We start from the raw sequence: 17,533 nt of genomic DNA, 5'->3' as shown, positions 1-17,533 counted from the left end.
CGAGCTGGACCAGACAGCAGCCGGTTGCCAAGGCAGCGGCCCAGAGGAGCCGGAGCCAATCAACGAGCCGCTTGTTGGGAGGTCGGGGCCCTTAAAGGCGGCGGCCGAGGAACCTTCTTGGCCGACAGAAAAAGAAACAGCGCTTTTCCGCAGCCGGCGGGGAGTAGAGCGACCCCCGGCAGGCAACCAAACCACGGGTCGAGCCTGGTTTCCATGGCAACCCCCATCTTCGGGCCACTTCCTCGAAGAACTGAAGTGTTTTCTTCCTTTTTTTTTTTAAAAAATAGTATTTGTTAAGCCCTATGTACCAGGAACTCTCTGATAATAATAATGATAATAAGTTGGTATTTGTTAAGCGCTTCCTATGTGCCGAGCACTGTTCTAAGCGCTGGGGGAGATTCAGGATAAGCAGGTTGTCCCCCGTGAGGCTCACAGTCTTCATCCCCATTTTACAGATGAGGGAACTGAGGCCCCAGAGAAGTGAAGTGACTTGCCCACAGTCACACAGCTGACAAGGGGCAGAGTCGGGATTCGAACCCACGACCTCTGACTCCCAAGCCCGGGCTCTTTCCACCGAGCCACGCTGCTTCCCAAACGATAATAACGATGATGGGATTTGTTAAGCGCTTACTGTAATAATAATAATGATAATGTTGGTATTTGTTAAGCACTTACTTTGTGCACAGCACTGTTCTAAGCGCTGGGGGAGATACAGGGTCATCAGATTGTCCCTCGTGAGGCTCCCAGTCATAATCCCCATTTTACAGAGGAGGGAACTGAGGCCCAGAGAAGTGAAGTGACTTGCCCAAAGTCACACAGCTGACAAGTGGCAGAGCCGGGATTCAAACCCATGACCTCTGACTCCCAAGCCCGGGCTCTTCCCCCTGAGCCACACTGCTCTGTGTGACAAGCACTCTTCTAAGCACTGGGGGAGATACAGGGTAATCAAGTCGGCCCGCGTGGGCCTCACAGTCTTAGTCCCCGTTTTACAGGTGAGGTAACTGAGGCTCAGAGAAGGTAAGTGACTTGCCCGACGTCACACAGCTGACAAGTGGCGGAGTCAGAATTAGAACCCACGACCGCTGGCTCTCGGGCCCGTGCTTTTAGCCACTAGGCCACGCTGCTTCTCATAAGTCTAGAGTCTAGGCAGTCAGCCCGTTGTTGGATAGGGCTTGTCTCTTTTTGCTGTCGAATTGTAGTTTTCAAGCGCTTGGCATCACGTTCTGCACACGGTAAGCGTTCAATAAATACGATTGAATGAATGAATACTAAGAGCTGAAGCAGATACAGGCCTGTCAGGTTCATTCATTCGTAATAATAATAACGGCATTTGTTAAGCGCTTACTGTGTGCCAAGCACTGTTCTAAGCGCTGGAGTAACTACAAGGTAATTAGGTCGTCCCACATGGAGGGGTCACAAACTTAATCTCCATTTTACGGATGAGGTAACTGAGGCACAGAGAACTTAAGTGGCTTGCCCAAGGTCACACAGCTGACTAGTGGGATTAGAATCCACATCCGCTGACTCGAAAGCCCAAGGTCTTTCCACTAAGCCATTCATTCATTTATTCATTCGATCCTATTTATTGAGCTCTTACTGTGTGCAGAGCACTTGGAAAATACAATTCAGCAATAGAGGCCACCCCTGCCCACAATGGGCTTGCAAGGGGGGAGACAGACAGCAAAACAAGTAAACAGGCTGGACACAGTCCCTGTCTCACATGGGGCTCAAAGTCTTAATCCCCATTTTACCGATGAGGGGACTGAGGCACAGAGAAGAAGTGACTTGCCCAAGGTCACACAACAGACAAGCGGTGGAGCTGGGATTAGACTGTGAGCTCGTTGTGGGCAGGGATTGTCACGTTTTATTGCCGTATTGTACTTTCCCAAGTGCTCGGTACAGCGCTCTGCACACAGTAAGCACTTAATGATTGAATGAATGAATGAGCCCAGCTCCTACTGTCTCTCAAGCCCGTGATCTGTCTACAAGGCCACACTGCTTCTCCACTATGAACTCCTTGCCTCATTCAAGGAACAAATCTGCTCGTGAAGGAAACTCCCTCTCCAACTCCGGGGGTTATTTCTATGGATTTGTTAAAGGCTCACTCTATGCCACCGTGGAACATGCAACAGCTACAGATCGGACTCAGTCCCTGCCTCACAGTCTCAAGTGGAGAAAACTGAGACAGGAGAAGTGACTCAAGTCACACTGTAGGGAAAGGGCCAAGCTGGGCCTCCTGATTCTCAAATCCATGCTTTTTCCTATTAGGATAAATGGCTTCCTTTTGCGTCCTGTACGGAGGCAGCGGGATAATAATAGTACTTCTTCAGCGCCCACTGCCAGGCACTGTACTAGATACAAGTTAATCGGGTTGGACACATTCCCTGCCCTATATGGGGCACTCAATCTAAATAGGAACAGTATTTAATCTCCATTTTACAGGTGAGAAAAGAGAGGCACTAAAGTGACAGCAGACAAGTGGTTCAACTGGGATTAGAATCCAGCCCTCTTCCCAGGCCCACGCTTTCCACTAGGCAACACTGCCTCTCTCGAGGCTCAATAATTTCCTTTTCTACTGATAGGAAAATGGAATGAATTATTCCCTGATGATGAACTGAGAAATGGGGACTCTCTGTTTCTCTCAAGGACTACTTTCCTTTGACCCGAGGGATGGAATCTAGAACAAACTATTAATAGCTGGGAAAACCTGGCCGGGAATAAATACAGGTCCTTTTTTTCAACCTTCCGTCTCCCTTAAGTTTAGGCATTTCACACAGATTATATTAAAATGTATTTTTTCACAAGCCCTAAAGGTAATAGCGTTTTCCCGGTTCCAGTAACTTAGACAATTTAGAACTCTATGATGATGTTTTTTAATGGATGTACAAACCGTTGTTTGACAGAGGTCCAAAGGGTATGCATGCTATTTACTATTATCATATATACCTAAAATACCAATCAATCAGTGGTACGGAGCGTTTACAGTATGCAGAGCACTGTACTCTCTTGGAAACCTTAATCAACATAAAAAGAGCATCACAACACTCAAATCATGGTGCGACATTATGCAACTGGAAACCACCTCAGGCGATTGGAAATCACCCCACACTAGCCACTAAGAAAAAACCCTCCGAAGAAATTTCTTTCTTCCGCTCTTCACACTTCTCCTGGGGCAGTGCCCTTCCCCTAATACAAGGAGTATGGGTTTTAAAATAGGTTTTTAATTTTTTGCAAAAAGAGGCAGCTCTTCATATGCATTGAAGGTTGAACAGAGATCAGTTTAAGAAAGAATCTGGGCCATGTTAAACCGGGGTTTCTGGAGTTTCTGACACTTCTGGCTTGGCAGCTTTTAACGTCGCTTCTCGCTTTTTTAGTTTCTTCAATTTCTGTGTTTCCTGGTAAACCTACAAGGTGTGGGATGAGAGAAAGAGTCAAGGCAGAAAATACATTTTTACTCTCGCAATTAACTCTTCCAAAGGCCACTGCATTACATATCTCTCTCCCCTATTTTCTGACAGAGACTATTCCGAAGGCCCCCAGACCCGTTCTAATTTTTTTTAATGGTATTTGTTAAGGGCTCACTATGTGCCGGACACTGTACTGAGCCCTGGAGTAACTAATCAGGTTGGACACTGTCCGTGTCCCAAATGGGGCTCACAGTCTTAATGCCCATTTTCTAGATGAGGTAACCGAGGCCCAGAGGAAGTGAAATGACTTGCCCGAGGTCACCCGGCAGATAAGTGGCAGAGGCGGCATCAGAACCCAGGTCCTCCTGACTCCTAGGCCCGTGCTCTACCCACTAGGCCATGCCGTTTCTCTTTCTCCGGGTGAAAACACCAGAAGGGTGGTGAGGGGCCAAGGTGACACTGTGAGCCCCACGGGCCTCGAATCGAGGTGCCTAGCTCACCTCCTCAACCCAGCACCAACTTTCCAGATTTGGACGCGGTGAAACCACCACTCGGCCCGGAAGACCTCAAGGGACAGCACGATCGTCTGGACTCGGCACTGTGCTCATTTGTATAATATTTTTACTACCCTATTTATTTTGTTAATGAGGTGTCCATCCCCTTGATTCCATTTATTGCGATTAAGTTGTCTTGTTTTCGTCCGTCTGTCTCCCCCGATTAGACTGTAAGCCCGTCAAAGGGCAGGGATGGTCTCTATCCGTTGCCGGATTATACATTCCAAGCGTTTAGTACAGTGCTCTGCACATAGTAAGCGCTCAGTAAATACTATTGAATGAATGAAATGAACCTTAATCCCCAGTGCTCCATCCTCTCTCCTTCCTCCCCACTCTCCGTGCGGCCGAATGCTAACTCCTCACCCTGAGGCACAAAGCCTTCTTGGCCACCCAGCGGCGTGTAGCGGTCCGGTAATATAGGGGAGGAAAGGTGTACTCAATCCCCAGTTCCTTGCACGCCTTCTCGAAGACCTCGTAGTTGGTCTGTCGCAGGTTTTTGAGCATTTTCTTCCTCTGGTCGACGGACATCAACAGGTAGCGCTTGTGAGCTTTATCCTGCAGGAATCACGATGATAACGGCGGTATCTGTTAAGTGCTTAGTATGTGGAAGGTGCTGGGATAGATACGAGACGATCGGGTCCCACAGTCTCAACAGGAGGGAGAACGGGTATTCTCTTTTTCTTTTTTTAAGGTATTTGGTAAACCCTTAGTAGGTGCCACTCACTGGGCTAAGCGCTGGGGTAGATACAAGCCAATCGGGTTGGGCACAGTCCATGTCCCACATAGGGCTCTCACTCGAAATCCCCATTTGACAGATGAGGGAACAGAGGCACAGAGGAGTGACTTGCCCAAGGTCACCCGGCGGACAAGTGGCAGAGCCGGGACGAGAACCCAGCTCCTTCTGACTCCCAGGGCTGCACTCCATCCACTAGGCCACGCTGCTACTCGGCAAGAAGTTGAAGTCTTGCACCGGCATAATAATAATAATATTGGTATTTGTTAAGCGCTTACTATGTTCCGAGCACTGCTCTAAGCGCTGGGGTAGATACAGGGTAAACAGGCTCACAGTCTTAATCCCCATTTGACAGATGAGGTCACTGAGGCCCAGAGAAGTTAAGTGACTTGCCCAAAGTCACCCAGCTGACAGGTGGCAGAGCCGGGATTAGAACCCATGACCTCTGACTCCTAAGCCCGGGCTCTTTCCACTGAGCCACGCTGCTTCTCTACATGAGGGATGAACCCAAGCTCTCCTCATCCGGGCCAGGGCGCGGAGAATCGAGCTGATTTTCCAGACAAGTACATACAGGATCGTCTACCAATCAATGATATTTACTAAACGCTTAACGGGCGCAGCGCGACTTATGTAGTAGAAGACATTACTGAGAATGACGCTTACCTACCAGTGCTTGTCTGGCTGGAGATGTCGGTGTGGGACACTAAATCACCGCCTCACCGGGCCCACAGAAAGATCCTCCCTTTCCGGACTTAAAGTTCGTAGCACCTGGTGCTGTTTTCTCCTTGTGTCTTCCCACCCAAAGATCTCCTCAAAGAGGGCGACTCCTTCCTGGGCCAAGCGCACCCCGCAGGCCTGCCCTCGGCACCCGACTCCCCGTTTTCTGCCGGGATGCAATCTTGTTCGAGCCTTGGTTCTACCGGGGCCTCAGAGCTGGACGAGGAACAGCTTTGCCCTGCTCTCCCCGGGGAGGGTGACCTTTCTCGAGGGGCGGGAGGAAGGAATAGAACGGCTCACCTTGCGGTGCTTCTGCATGTGTTCTTCGTAGCTGCGGATTTTGACGGTCAAGGCGGCGACTGCAAAACCAAGCCGTACGGTTGTTAGGGCAGAGAAGGGGTTCGGGTGACTTCTGGCAACCTTCGATCAATCTATCTCACATTTACTGAGCACCACGTGTGTGCGGAGCATTGTACTAAGCGCTTGGGAGAGTACAATAGAACGGTACGACATTCCCCGTCCACAACGAGCTTCCGGTCCTTCGTTTAAAAATACACCGTGGAGTAGCTGGCCGCTAAATTAACGATCCGATTAACCTCAAGTCCGCCCTGGAGTACGTCTCAAGCTACTCTGGGGATCTTTGTTTTTATTTCGGACGTGTGAACGCACAAGGCCCCTCTCTGCAGGAATGTCAAGCTCTCGCTTCACCCCGTACAGTTACTGTCGCGACGGGGGGAGGTTGGGCGGAGGGGCCGGGGAGGAGGAAGTGGGGAAAAGGAAGCAGAAGAGGAAGGTTGTAGGCCTTTCTGTACCCGGAGAACGGCGGGGAGGGTAGTAGTCTCGAGGCACAGGACATGCAACATTTTGGTTCGGAGAAGTTGCAGGCCAATTCTGCTTCCCCGTTGCCCGGGTCCACCCAGAAGTAGAAACTGTCTCATACAGGCTCACGTGGCTTTTACAACCCTTGGGCCGAAAGAAGAGAACGAGTGGCTCAAGTGACGTTGTTTCCTGTCCCCTCCCTCGGCCTCCTTCTCCCTCGCCCGTTCTGAAGCCCAGAACAGCCCGAGTGCGACTTCTTAAAGAAGCGACGGATGGGTTTGGGGTGTCATCTTTCCCTTACGCGGGTGCCCCTGTGAGGTCCCGTCTTGAACCCTGGGTGTCATTCTCTCGGTCATCAGGTATCGTCTGAGGCAGGGGGTGGGGATGTAGATAGGAAAGTTGAAGAGGAGCCTGAGAAATGCAGTCAGAAAAGCCACGTGGCCACCTGGAAAGAGCCTGGGCCTGGGAGTCAGAAGATCTGGGTTCTAATCCCTGCCCCTTGTCCGCTGTGTGACCATGGGCAAGTCACTTAACTTCTTGGCGTCTTAGTTTCAATACTTCAATACTTGTCCTCCCTCTGACCTGGACTATGAGCCCCATGTGGGACCTGATGGGGAAGCAGGCGCGGCTTAATGGGAAGAGCAAGGGCTCGGGGGTCAGAGGACGTGGGTTCTAATCCCGGCTCCGCACTCGTCTGCTGTGTGACCTTGGCAAGTCACCTCACTTCTCTGGGCCTCGGTTACCTCATCTGTAAAATGGGATTAAAAGTGTGAACCCCTTGCGGGACAACCTTATTACCTTGTATCTACCCTAGCACTTAGAACAGTGCTTGGCACGTAGTAAGCGCTTAACAAATCCCATAATTATCATTACCTTGTATCAACCCCGGTGCTTAGTTCAGTGACTGACATACGGTAAGTGCTTAACAATAATAATCACGGTATTTGTTAAGTGTTTACTATGTGCCAGGCACTGTACTAAGCGCTGGGCAGTTATTATTATTATTATTACTATGGGGCCCTTGCTGAGAGGAATTTGGAAGCGACTTGTCTAGGGTCCTGAGATTCCCCAGTCTCGAGGGTGCATCTCTAGTTCCCGCTTCCAGACGGAACTCCAATCACCGCAATACGACTGGGTCCTGCCCTCCCTCGGCAGCTCGGGATTTTTTTTTTTTTTTAATGGTATCCGTTAAGCGCTTACTATGTGTCAAACACCGGTTTAAGCGCCGGGGTAGGTACGAGTTAATTAGGTCAGACGCATGGGGCTCACAGTCTAAATAGGAGGGAGAAAAGGTATCCCTATTTTACAGTTGAGGAAACTGAGGCCCGGAGAAGTGAGTGGCTTGCCCAAGGTCACACAGCAAGCAATCGGGAGAGCTGGGATTAGACCCCAGATCCTTCCGATGCCCAGGTCCACGTTCTCTCCGACAGGCCACGCTGCTTCTCACACAAGCCCGGCAATGCCGTAAAATTCAGTACCCCACGCAAATCTCCCCTCTGTTCATCTTCTGACTGACCTCGGGCTTCCAGGGAACTCGTGTCTTCTGGATTGGCTGAGACCTTGCTTACCATCTGCTCTTTCTTTATCTTGAGCTTCTCCTTCTGAAAGTGGAAAAGGAGGAAACCAATGAGGATTTTTGGGGTGGGTGGCGCTCTCCTTCAACCCAGAGTCACCCAAAATATCAATCACCGCTTGCCATGGCCTCCTCTCGAATACACAGGGCTGGCTACCCTGTGTACAAGAACCAGTACAAGGCCCGACCTGCGTTCCAATCCCGGCTCTGCCGCCTGCAGCCTGTGTCCCGCCTGGGGCTCGCATTTCCCAGATGAGGTAACTGAGGCACGGAGAATAATAATAATGTTAATGTTGGTATTTGTTAAGCGCTTACTATGTGCAGAGCACTGTTCTAAGCGCTGGGGGAGACACAGGGGAATCAGGTTGTCCCACGTGGGGCTCACAGTCTTCATCCTCATTTTACAGATGAGGTAACTGAGGCACAGAGAAGTGAAGTGACTCGCCCACAGTCACACAGCTGACAGGTGGCAGAGCTGGGACTCGAACTCATGAGCTCTGACAGGCTCTTTCCACTGAGCCACGCTGCTAGCAAACAACTTCTCTGTGCCTCAGTTACCTCATCTATAAAATGGGGGTTAAGACTGTGAGCCCCACGTGGGAATATGTACCTTGTCCAAGCTGATTAGCTGGTATCCACCCCAGCGCTTTAAAAGGGGGCCTAGCACATAGTAAGCACTTAAAATGTGAGCCTCACGTGGGACGACCTGATGACCCTGTATCTCCCCCAGCGCTCAGAACACTGCTCTGCACATAGTAAGCGCTTAACAAATACCAATATTATTATTAACAAATAGCATTAAAACAAGTGACGAAGCCACAATTAGAACCTAGGTTCTCTGACTCCCAGGCCTGTGTTCTTTCCACTAGGCCATTCACCTTTTATACTTACAGTGTGAACCCCTCAAGGGCCAGGGACCCCGCCTGACAACGGCGTTTTCCCCCGAGCATTCAGCGCAGTGCTCTGCACACAGTGAGGGCTTAATAAATAAGCGTGCCGAGGTCAGGGAATGTGTGCTATATTGTTATACTGTATTCTCCCAAGCGGTTAGTACAGTGCTCTGCCCACAGCAAGTTCTCAATAAATACGATTGACTGACTAAATACTATCACTTGTAGATCTGAGGGCTGGTTATAAACACCAGGTAGGGCAAAGGTGGAGAAAGAGGAGAAAACTCCAGCAGGTGGTAGCTATGTACTGAGAAAACGCCTCTGGGGTATATTCTTCCCCCCCCCCCCCCCCAGGACCCTGCGAGAAAGAGGCTCAACTCACCATGGGGGCCATCTCCAAAGACAACACTCTCTTCACGAGGTCATCGACCCTGCGGACAACGGAGAGATTTACCATGGGGAACACAAAGCCGAGGGGAGGAATCCCAGCCTTGTGCTTTTGCTTATAAGGTGCAACGGATTATTTTTAAAACAGTGTCCCCGGAGGAGGGAAGCTGTTTCCAAGAGATTAAAGGACATATACCCCATCTTCCTCGGTAGTCAAAAATGATGCTCACAGGGAATCTTAGCCAAGCTAGAGCTGGTAGCTGAAAAGAACCCGATTCCACCTGCAGGTTCTTCTATTCTGTACACTTGTCGAGGGGGTTCTTGGCCGGTTTGTCGTACTTGCTCTTTGCTGGGTTTACGGTGTTTCAGATTTCCCCTCTTAGGACAATACATTGTATAAATAATGGTTTCTACTAAATAATGTAAAGAGATGTGCTGTGGGATGGAGGAAGTCGAGGAGAAGGAACATCTGGAGCCCCTTCTTCTCCGGAGTACTTAGTACTTGTCGGGGACTTTGGTGGAAGCTGGAGGCCAAATTCCAAGTGCACGCCCCTATCCCTTCCTCCACCGTCTCCAACAGTACCTTCTGTGGAGGTAAAAGGAATCATATTTTATTTTTTAATGGTCTTTCTTAAGCACTTAATAAAGGCGCTATTCTCACCACACGGGTAGATACAAGATCATCAGGTTGGACCCAGTCCCTGTCCCTCATGGGGCTCACAGCCTTAATCCCCATTTTACAGATGAGGGAACTGAGGCCCAGAGAAGTGACGTTTCTTGCCCAAGGTCACCCAGAAGACAAGTGGCAGAGCAGGGATTTGAACCCACACCCTTCCGACTGCCAGGCCTGTGCTCTAGCCTCTAGGCCACACTACCCTGGCTCCTGTGGCCTCAACTTCTGTGGTCCAGACTGAGCTCTGAAGTCTTCCCTCCGGCTTGGGTTTGTCGGATTTGGACCTCCTTGGGAGCAGTAATCATGGCAACTTATTCTGCCGTACTCTCCCAGGCGCTGAAAATGGTGCTTGGCTATCGACTCATGGAGTGGTTGGGTGATCCTGCGTGTATATGGTTTTTTCTCTTTTTGTTTGGTTTTTAGGAGCTGGATCCCTTCCAACTCTCGAGTCCCCTCCACTCTCCCACGTCCCTCCTCCTCTCCACTTACTTGTCGATTCCCGGGACGTTGCGGAAATCCTGCCGCAGCATGGAGGAAGGAAGATCGTCCACTTGACTGGGAAGTACTGCTCAGGGTCCATGACGTTGGAGGAAAACAGAAGTCGTCAGCTTTGAGAGATTTACAGAAAAACCTGATATCCTCCAAACCTTGGTCTAAATGACGAATTCAACCACTTCTGCACTAATCACGACCGGTACTGATCACAGATTTATTTGTCGAGATCCTAAGCATCGTGTATTCCTTCTTAAAACCGAGTGTTTCTTTAAGTGTGGCATCTCCCCGGTTCTCTCAGGTTCCTTGAGGTTGGAACCTAGTACCTAATACTGCAAACTGTGGACACTTCATAAATTCCTGAGTTTAAACTGTAGCCACAGACACAGGCAAATTTTGCTGCTTCTTTTAAAAACAGATTGCAATAGAAAATGGCAGATATATATTGCATATTACAAATTATTTATAAATTACTTATTTATATTCATGTCTGTCTTCTCCTCTAACTATAAGTTTATTGTGGGTAGGGTACGTGGCTACCAACTGTGTTACGTGGTACTTTCCCAAACGTTTAGTACAGTGCTCTGCAAACACTAAGCGCTCTAGAAATACCACCGATGATGATGATGATGATAATGACTGCGGTGCTTGTTAAGCGCTTACTATGTGTCAAGCCCTATACTAAGCACTGGGGTACCTACAGGATAATCAGGTTCCACATAGTAAGGAGGAGGGAGAAAGGTACCGAATCCCCATTTTGCAGATGAAGGAACTGAGGTGCCGAGATGTCAGGTGACTTGCCCAGGGCCACACAGGACACAAGCGGCAGAGCCGGGATAAGAATCCAGGTCCTCCGGCTGCCAGAAGCAGCGTGGCTCAGTGGAAAGAGCCCGGGTTTGGGAGTCAGAGGTCATGGGTTTGAATCCCGCCTCTGCCACTTGTCAGCTGTGTGACTGTGGACAAGTCACTTTACTTCTCGGTGCCTCAGTGACCTCATCTGTAAAATGGGGGTGAAGACTGTGGGCCTCACGTGGGACAACCGGATGACCCTGTAGCTACGCCAGCGCTGAGAACGGTGCTCTGCACATAGTAAGCGCTTAACAAAAACCAACACTATTAACTTCTCTGTGCCTCGGTTACCTCATCTGTAAAACGGGGATTGAGCTTGTGAACCCCATGTGGGACAACCTGATGACCTCGTATTTACCCCGGCGCTCAGAAGAGTGCTTGGCACATAGTAAGTGCTTAACAAATGCCATCATTATTATTAGTGGGAGGTCGGATCCCGGGGTCCTTACCTTGTTTCTTGGCTGCGAAAGCCCGCGCTGGCTGGCTGAGGAGGCAGCCTCCTGGAAGGGGCAGAAAGGCAGGGATTAGAAGCCGACCTCTCCCACCTGAAATCCTTCCCAACGTCCAGCAACGCCCAACCCTCCTCCTGCTGCCCCTTGCGATCCCACCCCGCCCCCTCTAACTAGAGAAGCAGCATGGCTTAGTGGATAGAACGTGGGCCTGAGAGTCAGAGAGACCCGGGTGCTAATCACAGCTCCGCCACGTCTGCTGTGTGACCTCGGCTAAGTCACTTCACTCCTCTGTGCCTCAGTTACCTCATTTGTAACATGGGGATTAAGAGCGTGAGCCCTATGCGGGACAGGGACTGTGTCCCACCCTACTGGTTTATATCTGCTCCAGGGCTTAGAAGAGTGCCTAGCACATAGTAAGTGCTTAACAAATACCACTATTATCATTATTAACCTCCAGGTCGGTCTTTCATAATAATGATGTAATAATACCAATAATAACAGTGTTTGTTAATGAGCTGTATATCCCCTTGATTCTATTTATGGCTATTGTTCTTGTCTGTCTCCCCCGATTAGACTGTAAATCCGTCAGTGGGCAGGGACTGTCGCTATCTGTTGCCGATTTGGACATTCCAAGAGCTTAGTACAGTGCGCTGCACATAGTAAGCGCTCAATAAATACTATTAAATGAATGAATGAATGTTAAGCACTTATTATGTGCCAAACACTGTTCTAGACACTGAGGTAGAAACAATCCAGTTAGATCGGATATAGTCCCTGCCCCGTAAGGGGTTCACGGGCTAAAGGGGCGGGGGAAAAGAAATGTAAGCCCCATTTTTCAGAGCAATCGACTGCATTTATTGAGCGTTTACTATGTGCAGAGCACTGCACTAAGTACTTGGGAGAGTACAATATAGCACAGTTGGTAGACACGTTCCCTGCCCTGTACAAACTTATAGTCCAGAGGGGGGGTCAATCTTATTTATTGAGCACTTAACTGTGTGCAGAGCTCTGTACTAAGCGCTTGGAAGAGTGAAATACAATAAACAGACATGTTCCCTGCCCACAACGAACTTACGGCCTAGAGGAACACTTCCTACCCCCTTATTACCACTAATAATAATGATGGCATTTGTTATGAGCTTACTATGCGCCAAGCACTGTTCTAAGCACTAGAATAGATACAGGGTTAGGGGGTTGTCCCGCTTGGGGCTCACGGTCTTAACCCCATTTTACAGATATGGTAATTGAGGCACTGAGAAGTTAAGTGACTTGCCCAAAGTCACACAGCAGACAAGTGGCGGAGGCGGAATTAGAACCCATGACCTCTGACTCCCAAGCGCGGGCTCCTTCCAGTAAGCCACGCTGTAAACTCGTTTTGGCCAGGGAACACGATCACCAACTTTACTATATTAGAAAGGCAGCCGTGGCTCGGTGGCAAGAGCCCAGGCTTGGGAGTCAGAGGTCGTGGGTTCTAATCCTGACTCCGCCTCTTGTCATCTGGGTGACTTTGGGCGGGTCACTTCTCTGGCCCTCAGTTCCCTCCTCTGTAAAATGGGGATGAAGACAGTGAGCCCCACGTGGGACCACCTGATCACCTTCTATGCCACCCCAGCGCTTAGAACAGTGCTTGGCACATAGTAAGCGCTTAACAAATACCAACATTATATTATCATTGTCAGCTGGGTGCTTTGGGCGGGTCACTTCTCTGGGCCTCAGTTCCCTGCTCTGGAAAATGGGGATGAAGACAAGCGAGTCCCATGTGGGACAACCTGATCACCTTCTATCCCACCCCAGAGCTTTGAACAGTGCTTGGCCCATAGTAAGCGCTTAACTAATAGCAACATTATTATCACTATCATTGTCAACTGGGTGCTTTGGGTGGGTCACTTCTCTGGGCCTCAGTTCCCTCCTCTGGAAAATGGGGGTGAAGACACTGAGTCCCACGTGGGACCACCTGATCACCTTGTATCCCCCCCCCCCCCAGCGCTTAGAACAGTGCTTGGCACATAGGAAGCGCTTAACAAATACCAACATTATAGCTATTATTGTCAGCCGGGTGTCTTTGGGTGGGTCACTTCTCTGGGCCTCAGTTGCCTCCTCTGTAAAATGGGGATGAAGATAGTGAGTCCCACGTGGGACAACCTGATCACCTTCTATCCCTCCCAGCGCTTAGAACAGTGCTTGGCACATAAATGGTGGTATTTGTTAAGCGCTTACTATGTGCAAAGCACAGTTCTATGCGCTGGGGGATACAAGGTGAGCAGGTTGTCCCACATGGGGCTCACAGTTTTAATCCCCATTTTACAGATGAGGAACTGAGGCACAGAGAAGTTAAGTGACTTGCCTAAAATCACACAGCTGGCAAGTGGCAGACCCAGGATTCGAACCCATGAACTCCGACTCCCAAGCCCGGGCTCTTTCCACTGTACCACGCTGCTTCTCTACACAGAGGAAGCGCTTAACAAATACCAACATTATAGTTATTATTGTCAGCCGGGTGTCTTTGGGGGGGGGGGGGTCACTTCTCTGGGCCTCAGTTCCCTCCTCTGTAAAATGGGGATGAAGATAGTGAGTCCCACGTGGGACCACCTGATCACCTGCTATCCCCCCCAGCGCTTTGAACAGTGCTTGGCACATAGGAAGCGCTTAACAAATACCAACATTATAGCTATTATTGTCAGCCGGGTGTCTTTGGGGGGGGGGGGGGGTCACTTCTCTGGGCCTCAGTTCCCTCCTCTGGAAAATGGGGATGAAGATAGTGAGTCCCACGTGGGACCACCTGATCACCTTCTATCCCTCCCAGCGCTCAGAACAGTGCTTGGCACATAGGAAGGGCTCAACAGATGCGGCCCCCCTGATTATCCTGTGCTCTGTACGTGCTGATGAGGCCCAGAGGAGTCAAGGACTGGCTCAAGGGGGCCCAGCAGACGGTGGGATGAGAACCCAGGTCCCCCCGACTCCCATCCTCGTCACTTCCCACGGGGCCAGACTCGCCCCCTCCACAGGATCCAATCCCCTGCCGCAGATCTCCCCTCCTCGCAGGTCCCCCCCGGCCCGACGGGGGCTTCGCACCTCCTCCGGGGGGGCCGCGGCCCAGCACCGCGGCGAGGACCGGCCGCGCCGCCCGCAACATGGCCGCCTCCGGGGCCCGCAACATGGCCGCCTCCGGGACCGCCGCCCGGGCGCCGCCATCTTGGCGCAGGCTCGATCAATGGAGCGCGGCGTCGGGGCACAGAGCAGTCGAACGCCGAGACGATCGATCGGCAGCCGGCGCGGTTAGCCTCCCCCTCCCCCTCCCCCCACCCGAGCTCGTCGAGCTTCCCTGACGTCAGAGGAAAGAATTCAGCGTGGCTCCGCGGAAAGAGCCCGGCCTTGGGAGTCCCAGGTCCTGGGTTCGAATCCCGCCTCTGCCACTTGTCAGCTGGGTGACTGTGGGCCGGTCACTTCACTTCTCTGTGCCTCAGTGACCTCATCTGGAAAATGGGGATTGAGACTGGGAGCCCCACGTGGGACAACCTGATTCCCTTGCGTCTACCCCAGCGCTTAGAACAGTGCTCGGCACATAGTAAGCGCTTAATAAATACCAACATTATTATTATTAAGTCACTTCACTTCTCTGGGCCTCAGTCACCTCATCTGTCAAATGGGGATCAACTGTGAACCTCCCGTGGGACAACCTGATGACCCTGTATCTCCCCCAGCGCTTAGAACAGTGTTTGGCCCATGGTAAGCGCTTAAGAAGTACCAACATTATTATTATTATCCTCTAGACCTCATCTGGAAAATGGGGATGAAGACTGTGAGCCCCATGTGGGACCACCTGATGACCCTGTATCTCCCCCAGCGCTTAGAACAGTGCTCTATAGGAAGCGCTTAACAAATACCAACACTATTATTATTATTAAGCGCTTGCTCTTCACCAAGCACCGTTAATAATAATGTTGGTATTTGTTAAGCGCTTACTCTGTGCAGAGCACTGTTCTAAGCGCTGGGGGAGATACAGGGTCATCAGGTTGTTCCCACGTGGGGCTCACTGTTCTGAGCACTGGGGGAGATGTCATCGTTGGGGGAGATGTCATCGGTTCAAACCCCCGCTCAGCCACTTGTCAGCTGTGCGACTTTGGGCAAGCCACTTCCCTTCTCTGGGCCTCAGTTCCCTCATCTGGAAAATGGGGATGAAGACGGTGAGCCCCATGTGGCTCAGTGGAAAGAGCCCGGGCTTGGGAGTCAGAGGTCATGGGTTCGAATCCCAGCTCTGCCACTCGTTACCATGCCGTGCCATGTTCCGTGCTCGTTACCAAATGCCAAGCCGGCCGCTCACCCCCTTCGACTGTCAGTCACTCCTCAGGATGCCCCCTCGCAGGCAAGGCCAGGGTCTGGGGGGGGCCAGACCGGGGGAAGCTTTGGCTTTCTGCCCTCAAAGACCAACTTTTGCCCTTCCTAGAAGCAGGCACCTAACTCCCAGGGCTGCCGGGATAAATTTGGACCAGAGAAGCTGCAGAGGAGGAGAGGAAGGTTCCTGTCGGACTCCTCTAAGGGCTGTGAAGTTCCCCAAGGGCCACGGGACCCTTTTCTCATTTGTGAAGGAGGCCTCGGCCCGCAGTGGAATCTAAGGGCAGGATGAACTGCTCTCCGGAATTCCTTCCTCAATCTCCTTCCCCCACCCCATGATTCCGGTGCCCGGTTGAGCCCTCCCCCCGTTTCTTTGGGAAATGTTTGTGCTGAATGGGTTGTGTTGGCCACCTCGAAGGGTCAGACCCTCTGTGTGTCCACATAACGTGTCCTGTGCAAGTTGTATTACCTTTCCTCCCTCAACATTTCCAGGCCCCATTAGGGTAGCCACTGACGTCTGCCTCAGAATGATCAAGGTCTGACATTTTTCAGACTTCAATTCTCTCTCCATCCCTTCCTGGCCTATGTTCTCCCATTCGCCTTTCTTGGCTCCTTCGATTTTTCAATCAGGTCTCATCTCTCCCTCCGTTTTCTTCATTTTCTCTCTCTCAATCAATCGATCTTTTCTTTTGAACACCAGCTGTGTGCAGCTCACTGTACTAAGTGCTCTCCCCTGTCATTCTCCCCTGTCATTACCATGTTTCTCCTATTTCTTTATACCTCTCCTCTCGTCCTCCTGCTCCTCCCTATTCCCACTGCTCCGTTTGCCTCTCCCCCTCCATATCTGTTTCCAGTTCGCTAGAACTGCCCCTTGCCGTGCCCTTGGGGCAGCTGCGAATCCTACCTCTTCCTGGCTGCCTTCTCCTCGGGGCAAATGTGATCTAACGGTAAGAGTATGGCTTGGGAAGTCAGAAAACTTGGTTTCCAGTTCCAGCTCGGTCTCTAGACTGCTGTATGACCTTGGGTGAGTCACTTAACCTTTCTGGGCCCATCCTCCAGTCACCGCTTTGGGTTCAGGACCTCTCTCCTCCCAGAGCTGCTGGATGCCTGATTTCAACCGTCCCTGGAATCCACCACCTTCTGCCTTCCCCCCGCAATCTTAAGCTCTGCCCATGTCTCAGGGCTTCTCTTCTCCCTTCAGGATCCCGTCCCCTTTCACGAAGGACCTCGGTGGGCGGACGCTCACGGCTATGAGCGTGTTTAACGTCTCTGTCGGTTCTGCTCTTTGCCTGCTAAATGGGTGTCCCGTTTAGTGCTGCATATGTGTTGCGCGTGTGTCCACCTGCCCTCTCTTAAGCCAGTCCCTCAAGAGCTGTGTCTTGCTCTAACGTTGTGTCACTGTCGCCTCACCCAACCCCCAGGATTGGAGCAAGGCTCGCTGCTGATTCACCATCTGACTCCCTCCACTCTCCCCTTCCTGTCGTGTTCTTCCCATCGCTTATGATGTACTCCTTATTTCTTCGGCAACTTGGTAACCCGTCTCTTGCCACGCCCCCTGAATCCTTAAGCCCCAGCACCCCCCCTCCCCGCCTCCCGTTTACCTCTTCCACTGGACTCCCTAGCGAGAGTAAAGATATTGGTCCCAGCCACGGCAC

At 51.0% G+C, this 17,533-nt stretch overlaps 1 protein-coding gene across 1 annotated transcript; it reads right to left on the bottom strand.

Moving 5' to 3' along the window:
* Positions 1-2,849: 2,849 nt before the first annotated feature.
* Positions 2,850-14,701, bottom strand: MRPS15 (mitochondrial ribosomal protein S15). The gene is made up of 8 exons (XM_029081540.2): positions 14,619-14,701; positions 11,544-11,594; positions 10,243-10,318; positions 9,076-9,124; positions 7,747-7,831; positions 5,712-5,770; positions 4,325-4,516; positions 2,850-3,404 (listed from the first exon to the last, which is right to left on the bottom strand). Exons 1-8 carry the CDS (start codon positions 14,677-14,679, stop codon positions 3,303-3,305), a joined length of 675 nt encoding a protein of 224 aa, XP_028937373.1. The 5' UTR covers positions 14,680-14,701; the 3' UTR covers positions 2,850-3,302.
* Positions 14,702-17,533: the final 2,832 nt, after the last annotated feature.

This window comes from Ornithorhynchus anatinus, chromosome 16 (assembly GCF_004115215.2).
Source record: "Ornithorhynchus anatinus isolate Pmale09 chromosome 16, mOrnAna1.pri.v4, whole genome shotgun sequence".
NCBI classification, from domain to species: Eukaryota; Metazoa; Chordata; class Mammalia; order Monotremata; family Ornithorhynchidae; genus Ornithorhynchus; species Ornithorhynchus anatinus.
The sequence above is the reverse complement of the archived record's forward strand: the minus strand, read 5'-3'. Positions and strand labels throughout refer to the sequence as shown.